General features: G+C 34.5%; 2 protein-coding genes across 4 annotated transcripts; one reads left to right on the plus strand and one right to left on the minus strand.

Moving 5' to 3' along the window:
- The first annotated feature begins 4,922 nt into the window (after positions 1 to 4,922).
- LOC147298952 (splicing factor U2af small subunit B-like) lies at positions 4,923 to 8,341 on the plus strand. 3 transcript variants are annotated; one of them, XM_086241500.1, is made up of 6 exons: positions 4,923 to 5,255; positions 5,709 to 5,795; positions 5,908 to 5,989; positions 6,120 to 6,246; positions 6,340 to 6,765; positions 6,985 to 8,341. In XM_086241500.1, exons 1-5 carry the CDS (start codon positions 5,019 to 5,021, stop codon positions 6,734 to 6,736), a joined length of 930 nt encoding a protein of 309 aa, XP_086097626.1. In that variant the 5' UTR covers positions 4,923 to 5,018; the 3' UTR covers positions 6,737 to 6,765; positions 6,985 to 8,341. The 3 variants fall into 3 exon arrangements, with proteins under 3 accessions (XP_086097626.1, XP_086097633.1, XP_086097640.1); XM_086241507.1 differs by having other exon boundaries at positions 7,783 to 8,341; XM_086241514.1 differs by having other exon boundaries at positions 8,004 to 8,341.
- Positions 8,342 to 9,636: 1,295 nt separating this feature from the next.
- Positions 9,637 to 13,488, minus strand: LOC147298953 (histone deacetylase HDT1-like). The gene is made up of 9 exons (XM_086241314.1): positions 13,389 to 13,488; positions 12,600 to 12,670; positions 12,290 to 12,495; positions 11,798 to 11,880; positions 11,522 to 11,715; positions 10,856 to 10,933; positions 10,651 to 10,747; positions 10,121 to 10,259; positions 9,637 to 10,039 (listed from the first exon to the last, which is right to left on the minus strand). Exons 1-9 carry the CDS (start codon positions 13,399 to 13,401, stop codon positions 9,976 to 9,978), a joined length of 945 nt encoding a protein of 314 aa, XP_086097440.1. The 5' UTR covers positions 13,402 to 13,488; the 3' UTR covers positions 9,637 to 9,975.

The following is a 13,488-nucleotide window of genomic DNA, read 5'->3' on the forward strand; positions in this document are numbered from 1 at the left end:
CTACTTGTGTACAATTTAAATATTAATGTCTTGGCCAAAAAAAAAAAAATTAATGGACACATATTACAATGGTGAATTTAAAGGGCTCCTCAGCAATATAGGTTTACAAAATGTTCACATATATTCAGGATGATTCTAAGTTTTCTCATATATATTATTTTATTTTATTTTTTGCTAGGATTATACATAAAATAAATTACTTTAAAGTTTATTTTACAGTCTTTAATGATAAATAAATTCACCTGACAAGTTAGAATAATGAATAGGTCCACTTTGTACAAATAAAGTCTACGTTATGCTTTGTTATGTGTTTTTGGCGCCAACACTCGGTACATAGTGACAATTTATAGGGTCTTTTTATAATTTAAATAGTTATTGTCACACTGTAACAATGTTTATCATTGTTTGACAGTGGCAATTTTATGAGCGCACAATGACAATTTGTCGAGTTAGCACTCAGTGGTTGTACTGAGTGCTTAATAAAGTGTTGAGCACTCGGCTCATTAAAGTGAATCGGTATCCCACCTTATTTTTGTAGACGAGTATTTTTCATTTTGGACTTTAAAAAAAAACCCATATAAATATTCAACTAAGAGTCAATTACACAAACATCATTTGAGCTTAGTGGGGTTTTCACTTTAAACCATTTACCTCCCAAGTATACATGCATTTTAAAGTGTTTACAAATTAAACCTTTTGTTAACATTCCCTTAGAAATTTGTTGATATCAGCATAAGAGAATTTCTAAATGACAAAACCAACTCAAAGAATTAACAACAAAAATGAGTCCATTACACAAATATTCTTTGAGGTTTATCGAATTTACACCTTAGACTCTGCACTTTTGGAATTTCAAACATAGCTCTTGACATGTTAAAGTGGTGCTAATTCGATGCCTTTGCCGGATTCATTCGCTCATTTAGGATACATGCATAACAATATTTGCACAAGACTATAAACTGGGCTTGACTGAATTTTACTTAATCGTGTTATATTAAACTAAAATTGTACTAGGTATGAATCTAAAATATTATATGACAGCACCATAAAATATAGTCTAATTCATTACAATTGAATACAATTTAGTATAGTCTAATCCAATTCATTTCAGTGTAACAAACAAGTCCTGAAAGAATTGTGCATGTAATTAAATAGAATCATTTCAAAATCCGTGGCCAAAAAAAAAAAATACCAGATCAAAATCAGAAATGAAAGGATGGATATCATGCACAATACATAGACTCAACTGAAGCACATCTCTTTTGTTTTCCATCTAGCTACTCAATTAAACATTAAATGGGCTGATGCTATTTACTGCTACTGCACCATGAATTCATTCATGAATGACAATCTACAACAGCTTCAGCCTCTGCCTGCAAAGATAAAGTTGGCATATATGCACTTCAGCTGAAAACCAGCCCAAACCTGCACGTTTTGGACTTGGATTGAACAAGGCCATTAACCTCTTGGCCCATCACATTCTTGGACCAAGACTAATCTTCCAACTCAAGCCATCGTATGCCTCCTCTAAAATGAAATTATACTGCTTAGGGGTGGGCGCGGTGCGGTTCGACTCACTTTTTCCCCGGAACCGTGCGCCACGCCGGACATTAATACATGATGCGGTTCGGTGCTTAAAATCGTGAAAAAAATAAAAAAATCAAACCAAATCAAACCATTCAAGGTGCGGTGTGGTGCGGTTCTCCATCGCGGTTCTGGGCCTATTGGCTATTATTCAGATTAGCACTTTTGGGCCTCACATTTATTTTTTTAAGCCTAAGCCCAATTATTTAATGATGCAAACTCATCCTAATTAACAAGTTTTGGCAACAAAAAAACAAATTTACAAGTTAATTCAATGAACTTAACCAAAAAGACTCACACATTAAACTTTGCTTAACCTACTTAGTACTTAAAACTTAAAAGTTAAAAACAAAATCAATTATATAAGTATACAACCAATGACTACAACTACAACGTAAGAACCTGCTTAAAACAAAGTTACTAACTTACTAGTTACTACAAGTTATATACCTTATATGGCATATAACATATACACTTATATAGTATATAACTATATACTATACCCTAGAACTATAAACAATTAAAAATTTTAGTATATAGAGTATAAACTTAAATAATACACTAATTTTTTTTATATAGAATATAAAGAATATACTAATTTTACTATATAGGGTAATGAGTATAACTAAAATTATATACTAAAACATTATTAATTTATTATTATATTATATATCTAGAAAATAGGTCATAGGGTTATATAAAATATATTTTAGGGTCTAAACCCTAAAATATAGCTACGTTAATATTAATTATAATATTTTATTAGGGTTTAGGGTTTATGGTCTAAAGTGTATAAAAATGTGTACAAAAAGTGTATAAAAAGTATATAATAATCGTATAAATATATATATAATGGTGTATATATGTATAAAAATATTTTAAAAAATATTTTTTACAAGTATGCGGTGCGGTTCGGTTCGGTGCGGTTAAATAAGGTGTAGCACCGAAACCGGAACTGGAGAGAATCGGTGCGGTTCGGTTTTTTTTATGATGTTGACTTTTTTTAGTTAACACGATTTTTTAACGGTGCGGTTCAGCCAATTTTGGCGGTGCGCGGTTAAAATGCCCACCCTTAATCCTACCCCATAAATTAATAAGTGCACATAGTAGACATCTTCTTTATATTATCATGATACTGACAAATTCTCTTTACTAGCTTTTCAGCATGCGCTCATGACACATATGACATATCAAACAATTTTTTTTTTTTTTGCCCATATGTTGATATTGCAAACATATATTTTTTATGAAAAAATCATATAAACATGACTTTTCCTTTACACATTTTTTATGTTGTGATCGCATATAAATGAATGTTATATCTAAATAAGCATGAGATGACCATTTTGACATCTTTAAGATGAAAATTTTTAAAATTACATAAAAGTGAGATATTGGGAGAAACTAAGGTGTGTTTTGTAACGTTTTACAATACTATTTTTTATTTAACGAAACTAAAAAAAAATGAAAAATGCATTTGGTTGATCAACTTACGAAACGACTTTTAGAATACACGGCTTTTGGAATGCATTTTTGTGAAATTTGTTTGTTAATTCTTGCTTGTTTTGCATGCATTCATGTTTTACAGTCATGTTTTGTGACCCCCAAGACTTAAGACTAGTGAACGATCGAATATCACTGTTCTGTATTAGGTTCTTCTGCAGCTGCAGGTATCCCTGCTCGGGTCCGAGCGATTTCTTTTTAATTGCAGTTTACCATGAAATTTGTGTACAAGTTGCTGTGGCAGCAAGTCAGGAGTATCGAGTATTCAAATTCACTCTGTATTCATTTTCTAACATAAAGCAGATGGAAAAAGAAGGATATAATGTTTGTTGACCGAATTTGGTATTTGAGGTTGATGGTTGATGCTGGTCAGAAACTTGTGTACAACCTGAATATTAATTGAGATTTTTTTATTTTGGTGAGACCGAACACTTGGAATTCATAATAGCTCCTGAAATTTTTAAGTGATTATAAATTAATGATCTTAAATCCTATTTCGATTCCTTTGGCAGATTCATTTACTCATTCAAGACATTACCATATTATAATATACGCATAAGAGAATTTCACATGTAATGAAATAGAACACGCTCAAAATCGGAACTAGAAGCATATGGATATCATGCACTGATCACATCCCTTTTGTTCTCCATTTAGCACATTTACACTTGAGAATTAAAAACTTGCACTCTGCTTTTGGGCTAAGCCAAATGGTGAGGGTCGGTGGAATAAAAGGAGGATAAGATTAAGATAAGTTTGTGGTTTAATTTTTATTTTTATTTTTATTTTTTTAACTTACACTATGAGTACAAGGTTAAGTGGGATGAAGTGCATCCCCACACGCCACACCATTAATTCCTGATTGAAAAGAAAAAGTTAGTCAACAATTGGTGAGAGTAATTGGACAGATTTTTGGTACCTTAGTCTTGTGTCCCCCTCATAAGTGTTGAAGTCCTCCGTCCTCCTTTTATACCCAAAGTTTGCATGAAAGAAGATATTTTGTGCATGATTTCCCATGGCTGTGAAGAAGCCACGTCTTCCCAGACGAATAGTGAAGTTCCTAAGCCATGCCTGCATTTTAATGCAAATTGCTTTAACCCATGGCGGATTTGAGTACCAACAGTGAACTTACGTAGGAAGAGAGAATGTGGGGTATGTAGAACCATAGTCTGTGGATGAAAGTGGGGAGATTAGAAGTTCAGTATTCCAATTACTATATATCATCCTTAATTTTTAAACCTAGTTTCAAATTGTATAAATAGTCAAAAGGGTTTATAGTAGACATCTAATCATGATTGAGAAAATAAGTTCTCCTTAAAAGAAGTATGATTAAATAATTTCACGCATTTTGGTTTGTATATAAAAGAAACTAATGGGGGAGGGGAGGTTCAAACCCTGGTATTGGGTGTAAGGATTACAAGCCCCCACAACAAAAATAGTAGTAACTTCTTGAGATTCAACACTTTTTATTGTTACATTTAAGGAAATTTAATCCTGAATTTATTTTAATTATAATTTATTATCTTTATCACTTGAGGTAACTCTAAAAACAGAGACAAATGACGTAGCCTCAAATTGAAAAGCAGTAATAGACGGAGGCGGCCGTTTAGGGACCTAATTGGGCTAGGATAAGGAGTAGGCTTGGGCCTTTAGTGGGTAGGGTGGGTAGAGGCTATACCTTTGGGCTTGTGGGCTTAGAAGCTTATAACACATAAAATCCCAATACATACGATACACGTGCAAGGATTAGGAACCCTCTAGAAGTACAAAGAGCACAACATCCAACCGACTCAGATTACATCACGCACTCCTTTATATCTTTATTTCTTCATTTCACTGTTCCACTGCTCTCTGTTTTTCGTACGAACCTCCTTGTCCACAAAATACTCAGAGACCCACAAGCCTGAAGACCTTGAAAGACAGAAGCAACAATGGCGGAGCACTTGGCCTCCATATTCGGGACAGAGAAGGACCGGGTGAATTGTCCCTTCTACTTCAAAATCGGCGCGTGCAGGCACGGCGACCGCTGCTCCAGGCTCCACACCAAGCCCAGCATCAGCCCAACCCTTTTGCTCTCCAACATGTACCAGCGGCCCGATATGATCACCCCCGGCGTCGACGCCCAGGGCCAGCCCATCGACCCCCGCCAGATCCAGAAACATTTTGAGGTCTCGCTCTTCTTATTCTTCTTGTTTGTTTATGTTGTTAAGAAAAGTAACTTCTAATTTAACAAAACCCATTTATTTTTATTGGAAATGTTGTTGTTTAATTTAATTATGCACTATTTTTATGAATAAGAGGTGTTTCTTTTATGTACTGTGTGAATTTCAGGATTTGTGTGTTTAAATGTTACATCCTAGAAATGATATTGTTCCATGAAAGATAAAGAAGGAAGAGTAAAGGAACATGCAAGTAAAAATAGGAAATCGAATGTAGAGTACTGAAATATGAAAGTAGAATAGTTGGATAGAAAACTACGTTTTATTTAATTATCTGAAAGTGGAGTGGTTGAAACCTTAGTGTTTGTGTAATGTATTTGTGTTCAGTATATGCATATAAATGTAAGTGCATACACTTAAATATTTCTTACAATCAAAATGTTTGTGTATGGGAATTTGCAGGAATTTTATGAGGATCTATTTCAAGAGTTGAGCAAATATGGGGAAATTGAAAGCCTGAATGTCTGTGACAACCTAGCTGACCACATGGTATGTTTATTCAAACGTAGAGCTAATTGGATTTACCCTGTTTTTAGTATTTTTTTTTTTTCTGCTGCGGATATATTATTGACACTAAACAGAATTTTCTCCATTTGGGCAGGTGGGCAATGTGTATGTTCAGTTTAGGGAGGAAGAACATGCTGCAAATGCACTTCGGAACCTGACTGGAAGATATTATGCTGGTCAGTATTTACCCGTCTTTTAATTTTAGATTTGGTATCATCATATGTTTCTGCTAGTTATTTACTATTGCTCTTTCGGCCCACAATATGTAATATACTGAATTTCCACCCCTTGGAAAATCAATTGCAGGCCGACCTATCATTGTTGACTATTCACCTGTGACGGACTTCCGTGAAGCTACCTGCAGGCAATATGAGGAAAATACATGCAACCGCGGTGGATACTGCAATTTTATGCACCTGAAAAGTATCGGGAGGTAAACTTTGCTTGATGATTTTTTTTGTTTTTTTTTGCCCTTTTTGCAGAATATATTGATAATTTATTTTAATAACCTTGTTATCTATGTCAGGGAATTGAGGCGTGAGTTATTTGGGAGCTACCGAGGAAGGCATAGCCGCAGTCGAAGCAGGAGCCGCAGTCCTTACAGGCATCGTAGCTATGAAGAGCGCTCTCATGAGGGCCGTGGTCATGGCAGAAGGTATGATGACGGGGATTACCATCATGAAAGCTGGAGCAGAAGGAACAAGACTGTAAGCCCTGGCCGTAAAAGACGCAGTAGAAGCAGAAGCCCTGGAAAGAGAAGGAACCATAGTCCAGTTAGGGAAGGCAGTGAGGAGAGACGGGCCAAAATTGAGCAGTGGAACAGGGAAAGAGAGCAAAATGAAAATTCTTCTAAGGTCCACACTGATAGAAGCAACAATAATGGGCAAGTGCAAAAGGAAAATCAGTACAATGGCTATAAGTAACAGCAGCAGTAGCGACCACCAGAACGAGGGTATGAATTCTGATATTATAAAGTTTTGTATGTCGTTTTTGCACTCTCTATCTCTCTCTGTATATATATATATACAGAGAGATAGATATATATATATACATATATACACGCACATATATATAATAGTAATCTGCTTGCTCAATTAGGAAAAAAGTTTATATTTCAACAAAAAGCATTCACTCAATAAATATAGCTTACAGCCCATTTTCCACTGTGCAGGTGGTGTGCAGGTTCACACTTCTGTGATATGGAATTGAAATAACTTTGCATTTTTTAACCACGTTCATATTGTGTGACTGTGTGCTTTCTGCATGAGATGCCTTAATAAATCATTTCCCTTGTTGCCCTAGTTTCTAGTTTTAGCTTGAACCATTCACTTCTAACGACTTCCCTTGATCAGTTGTACTATTGTCCTTCGTAGAAAGTTATAACTTTTACATCTTAGTTAAGTAACTACAAAAGTGACGCAAAGGATTGAAATAGAGAGGATAGGGAGGAAGTCTATAATTAGGATAAATTCAAATTATTATTCTTAATTACATTTTTACCTCTTTGGATAGGCAATTTTATAATAATAAAATACGTAAAATATCATAATTAGACCCCAAATTATTGTAAATAATGACAAATAAATAATGAACTCTGAAAGTCTAATTCTAATAAATACAGACTAAAGTAAAATAACTTTTAGTTCTTTATTGAACTTGTGCTTACGTCTAAAACAAATACAAATATTCTTGCATCTATTAGTCATTACGATGCCTCCCCCATTATGATGCCAACCCCTTTAACTAAGAATTTCTGTTTGGGCAGTAGTGGCTGATTTCAGCTGACTCTTACATCTGTCTTTAAAAATTAGGTCAGTGCTGTGTTTTTTGTCCAATCAAAAGTCCCCAGCACTTTCTTTTTTATTTAGTTTGTTTACTTTTGTAGAAGCCAATCCTTAGTACATATTTGTATCTGTGTGGAATTTGTTTTTTATTTCTTGCTTGTTTTGCATGCATTCATGTTTTACAGTCAGGTTCTGTGACCACCACAAATCAAGACTAGTGAACGATCAAATATCATGGTTCTGTTCTGGGTTTTGTTTTCTTCTCTCATTTTTCATTTTTCTTTATTTTCAAAATTACAGTAGTCATGATCTTACACCCTTTACAAGTTCTGCAGCTGCAGGTATCCCTGCTCGGGTCCGAGTGATTTTCTTTTTTATTGCAGCTTACCATGGAATTTGTGTACAGGTTTCTGGTGCAGCATGTCAGGAGAATGGGATTATACGATGTTTAAGGTATCAATTCAGAAGAAGCGTGAAAAGTATCATCCTATTCCATCACTCAGACGACTGTTGTAGGTTATTTACTGTTTGGTAGGTCATTACCATTGGTCGTAGTCTGATCATGATGCAGGTTGTGTGGTAGCCAAAATCTTTTTATGCTTTTGGACACATGGTATCATCATATTTGGAATTTGTACAAGCTTTTAAATCTTGGTTGGAATTGATGGTTAAAATCGTTAGGAGTGTTATTTTCTTTGTGAAGTTTGATCGTTTAATGTTATTTAGTATCTGTTTAAAGTTGTTGACTATGGTTGGAACAATTTGCTGTGAACAGTGAACTTGGCCAAGACCCATCCGTTGCCTTTGATATTCCATCCTAAACCTTAATAAGGTGGGTAGTTTAATGGCATTTGAACTTAAAATTACACGTAAACGTGTATTATTTTCAAAATTCTAAGATAATGTAACTTTTAGAGAATAAATACAAATACCACTGCCATCACCACCACCTTCCCACTGCCATCATCATGGCCACTGCCTCCACAACCCAACACTGCTATCAACACCTACCGCCTCCGAAATCTACTGACACTACCATTGTAACATTCTCGCCAATACCATCATCGCCACATCCATTGTCGTTACTACTACCACCACCACATGCATTGCCTTTAAAATTCATCATAATTACTATATTAGGCTTAAAACTTCATTTAAATTTGCCTGTTACTTATAAACTTCCTTATATATACATGCCGTTATTAAATTTTGAATATAATAAATATTTTGACATTATAAGTTCTGTTTTTTAATTTTTTTTTGCTGGAGAGGGAGATTTCAACTTAAGATCTCTTCCAATAAAATGGAGAGAAATTGATAAATTATCATTAAACTAATAGTTTGTTAGTTGGACCTAATAAGCTTAAATGTCAACCTCGTATTCCCTTTCTGTTGTCTTTCTCAGACATATCATGTCTATTATTGAGTTCGTGAGACCTCTACCATGCAACGTAACTGGAGACTTAGAAAGGCACCGACATGAAATACGAAAAGTGAGAAATATATACAACATGAAAATACACGCTCCATTATTTCCGATGAATAGTATATTAGTATGAAAGTGAATAGAAACTATTACACATGCCAAATTTTCTATTGCTAAGTCGCATTATTAATTGTTTCTTCCTTGAGAGAGGTGATTAAGGTCTACAATTAAGCAACAAATTCAACTGAAATTATATTTGTACAGGATTGATAGGTTAAACAGTTTGATTTGAATGTTACACATCCCTAGTCTACAGTTTAATGGGTATTTATTTGGTTAAGGGAAACTCTACAAATGATGTGAAGTTGATAAATCCCTCTCTAATCCCAATATATGACAAGTTCATTTTAATGATTGGCATCTTAACATGACTAATGAATATCAGCGGTTTTCTTCATATGCATGAGTTGTGCAAATGGACCAATAGTCATTTTTCCCAATGACTATTAACACTACTCATTGAGCTCAAATTCCCCATAAGCACTACTTGAGCAATGTTCAAACACTACTCAAGAGTTACTTTACCAACACTGCAAAAGAAAAATACAAAATGCCAAAAACCAAAACGGGCTAATTTTCAATATTCCTCGGTCATTAGACAGAAACTTACATTTCCCCAAATAATCATATGCCAATGAGGTGCGCATATATCAATCAGAGGGAAAACAGAGTTAAGTAGTGTACCCATAAACTTGAGACCTTGAGATTTAAGCATAAAACATCCCGTTTAAAAGTAAAACGTCAATAACTCTAAAAACAAGCCGATAACACAAAACCCTGAGGACAATCTCTCCGCCAAAAACCTTAACATATCACCCTCTGTACCCTCAATATCAAAAATACTATATATTAGAAACATGCCACGCTACTGCATGTCTCCATTCTCTCCATTTTACTTCGCTGCACTGTGCTTGGCCTTGCTGTGTGAATCAAGCGCACCAACAGAGCCAAATGTCCTGTACCAAAGACCATAATACAGTCAAACACAGAAAAAACACAAGTAACTAAGGAAATCTAACTGCTATAGCTAAACATACTTGCTGCAAGATTTGCAGGAATGGTCACCACCACCAGACTTTGGTGTTTGGGCCTTGGGTTTATCAGCTGTGGCAGGAGTCTTTCCGCCTTTCTTTGCAGGGTGTGGTGTGGCTGTGTGGACAATCGCCTTCTTGCCATCTGTATAATATAACTACTATTTCAACAACTCAAAAACAAAAAGGAAAGAAAAGACGGTACATAATTTGACATTCAATGAAATACGGGAAAAAAGGAACAATAGAAAGATGTTTGGTGAAATTTTGGAATTACTGCATATCATACATGTCACCCTCATTCAAAGCATGAGATTGCACAACATTGAGAACCAATTTTCAAAACATTTGCAAGATATAACAAACTAGGACTAAAAGATAATATCCACCTAACATATATCAAAAACAAAAAATGCAATATTATCATACCAAAAAAAAAATGCAATATTATAAAACATAACAAATATCATAAAAGAGATCATAAACCAAGACATTAAACATCAAATGCTGATTTTGCTGAGGGAAAGAAATAGTACCAGTCTTTGTAGGAGTAGCAGCAACTGATTTTGCCTTCTTAGCAGAGACAGGAGTTTTGGATGCAGAATCGTTGGGTCTTTTCTTGGAGTCGGCCTTCTAAATAATCATCAATATATTAATAATAGAACCCACAAAAATAATCAACATGACAAACCTTCGCAGAGAAGTTGGGAAACTGGGAACAACAAGAATTAAATTAAATACCTTTTTAGGAGTAGGTGTCTCTTCATCTTCCTCATCACTGTCATCATCTTCATCATCGCTATCAGCTTCAAGCATGTCCTATTGAAAAAAAATAATGCAAAATTCCCAAGTTATTACATATTTACTGAAATGGAGAATCGTAACAACCAAAAATTCAAAGCAACTCAAAATAGAAAGGATAATCAAAAAAATTCAAAGAAAAAAACAAAATAAGACCCTCTTCATGCCAACAAAAGACATCAATTTGTGTTCCAACCATATTAGTAAAAAGCAGGTATGACAGACTAGAATCTGTCTTCTAGATGGAAACAATAGGATAAGGGGTAAACAAATGTATGTGCAGTAAATAATTGGCACCACATTTGAATACAAATATAACATAGTAGACCCAAAAAAAAATAGCACTCATTACTTCATCAGAAATGCAAAAAAGACATTGGGCGGCACCAGATAATCAGGGGTTATAGCACCAAAAAATGCCCTTACAGCTGAAGCAAATATGATTCACTGCAGAATTCATATGAATTTTTGGTGCATCGAATTCATATTGATTCCATAAAAAGTAGAGATGGATAAAAATGTTAATATAAAATTCCCAAAAAATTTCAAGCTATAGTAAAATCTGAAAAAGACCAATTCTTATTAGCCATTAAGAAATTGAGATACCTCATCAGATTCATCTTCAGAACCATCCTCATCGTCAGATTCATCATCATCGTCTTCATCATCATCATCTTCATCCTCATCACCTTTGATTGGCTCTTGAATTTTAACTTTTTGCTTTTCAGAAGACTCAGGTTTGACAGCTTTGGCTTTGGTTGTAGCTGGCTTTGCTTGCTCAACCTTCTGATCAACTTTTCCTGTAGAAGAAAATATAATGAATTAAATTTTCCACACATGCTACCAGCCAAAATGAAAATTTGGCCCGAGTGCAATATTTACCATTCTCCATGGGAATTAGTGGGAGATCCACATCCTCTCCTTCTGAGTCAGTATCAAATTCTACATAAGAGGGGAAAAAAGTAAAGAATTGAGCTCAGCTTGAATTAAAAAATAAAAACAGAAAAGACCAATGCAAGTAAGGCGAATGTGAAAGACTTACCAGAATCATCTTCTGTGGAAGCACAAACAAAGAGAGGTAGTCAAGGAAACAAAAGTAAGAGATGAAGAATATTAAATTGTCACATAACCAAAACTCTAAATATTGAATCTTTATGTTATTCAATTTTTTAAATTTAAAATCTCATGAAAAATAATTAAATTGAAGACAATCTTGCAAAAAATAAAAAAATGAAAAACAATTACTCAAACACCAGCATACATTCAACTACGTTAAGGTTTCTGAACACTTTTTATAGAAACAATCATTCATAAAGACAGATGCACAAATAAATCAATTCAGCACAGTTAATGGGAAAAATATTGTAAGGATATTCTCCGATAAAAGTTTGATAACCGGCAAAGTGGACACTCGCATTCTTTGAATTGTGAGAGAGCTCAAACTCTTTCTCAAAAACCAAATCAAATGATAACTGAGGGATATTCTCAGGCAAGAGAGTTCCCAAAACAAGCTTCTGGTTTCCAATCTTCACAGAGACAACAACATTATCAACTCCCTTCTTTGACTCGCCCAGACATGCCTAGAGAACAACAAACTTTTAAAAATCTTGAAAAGAGGCATGAAAACTTAAAAAAGAGAATTAGTAGAGTGGTCAATCAAACAATAACAAACATAGACACAAACCTGTGACAGATGCACAACTTTTCCATCAATTGGCTCTACTTTGAGTGGCTGTCCAGCCTTCACTTCAGCACCTGGAATTAAGAAAAAGTATAAATTTGACATCTTTTCAAGCTAATAAGAAAAAACAGATACTATACTAGGGTAATTAAAAAAAAAAGATACTAATGAGAATAAATGTAACAAGAATGCAAAAGAAATGATCGTTGTATGATAAAAAATGGATGAAAATATGATAAAACAATCATTTTAGTCCTAGAGTTCACAAACACCAGCAAAGGGGCAGACTCGATAATATATATTTTCTTCCAGCAAAGCCAAAAATAATGATAACTATATGAAACTTGTAACCCTTTAACCAAAACAGGACAACTTTAAGAAACAAATCATGGAAAACCAGCTAGTCAACAACTTGTAAGAACCATTCAATCCAATAAAAAAACTGAAACCACACAAACAATTTCACACCCATATTGCAGAAGCACTTTACTTTATTAAAATAATTTCAAGCAGGAAGAAATAGCTGGAAACCAAATATTACAAAACATTACATCATGTTAAGTGTGAAAGGCTCCATATATTTTAGCTATTCCTCTAATTGAAACAAAATCTCAGTTGCCCAGAATGTCTTTAACTCCAAAGTACAGAAAGGCGTGGTTAAAGAAAAAAGCATACAGAACATAACAATAAAAAAAGGAACAACCTCTTCATAAAGCAAACAATCGACTAAGAGTGATAATGAGAAAGCAAAACAGTGAAAGAAGGGTTATGGTGGAGAAAAGAGAGGCTTACCCCAAAACTCCATTGAAGCAGAGACGAAAGAGACGGAGAGAGGATGCTAGGGTTTTGGCTAGGGTTTAGAGTGTGCGCGGTGTAAGAGGCGAATATAAGA

Source organism: Dryas octopetala, chromosome 1 (assembly GCF_963921425.1).
Source record: "Dryas octopetala chromosome 1, drDryOcto1.1, whole genome shotgun sequence".
Taxonomy (NCBI): domain Eukaryota; kingdom Viridiplantae; phylum Streptophyta; class Magnoliopsida; order Rosales; family Rosaceae; genus Dryas; species Dryas octopetala.

What these genes read in the sequence shown, in the direction of transcription:
- LOC147298952 (XM_086241500.1), top strand. Translation starts at nt 5,019, where the DNA reads ATGGCGGAGCACTTGGCCTCCATATTCGGGACAGAGAAGGACCGGGTG. An exon ending in AGATCCAGAAACATTTTGAG is followed by an intron (nt 5,256 to 5,708) that starts GTCTCGCTCTTC and finishes GGGAATTTGCAG; the next exon opens with GAATTTTATGAGGATCTATT. An exon ending in CACCTGAAAAGTATCGGGAG is followed by an intron (nt 6,247 to 6,339) that starts GTAAACTTTGCT and finishes TATCTATGTCAG; the next exon opens with GGAATTGAGGCGTGAGTTAT.
- LOC147298953 (XM_086241314.1), bottom strand. An exon ending in AGACACCTACTCCTAAAAAG is followed by an intron (nt 10,748 to 10,855) that starts GTATTTAATTTA and finishes ATGATTATTTAG; the next exon opens with AAGGCCGACTCCAAGAAAAG. An exon ending in TGCTACTCCTACAAAGACTG is followed by an intron (nt 10,260 to 10,650) that starts GTACTATTTCTT and finishes TATATTATACAG; the next exon opens with ATGGCAAGAAGGCGATTGTC.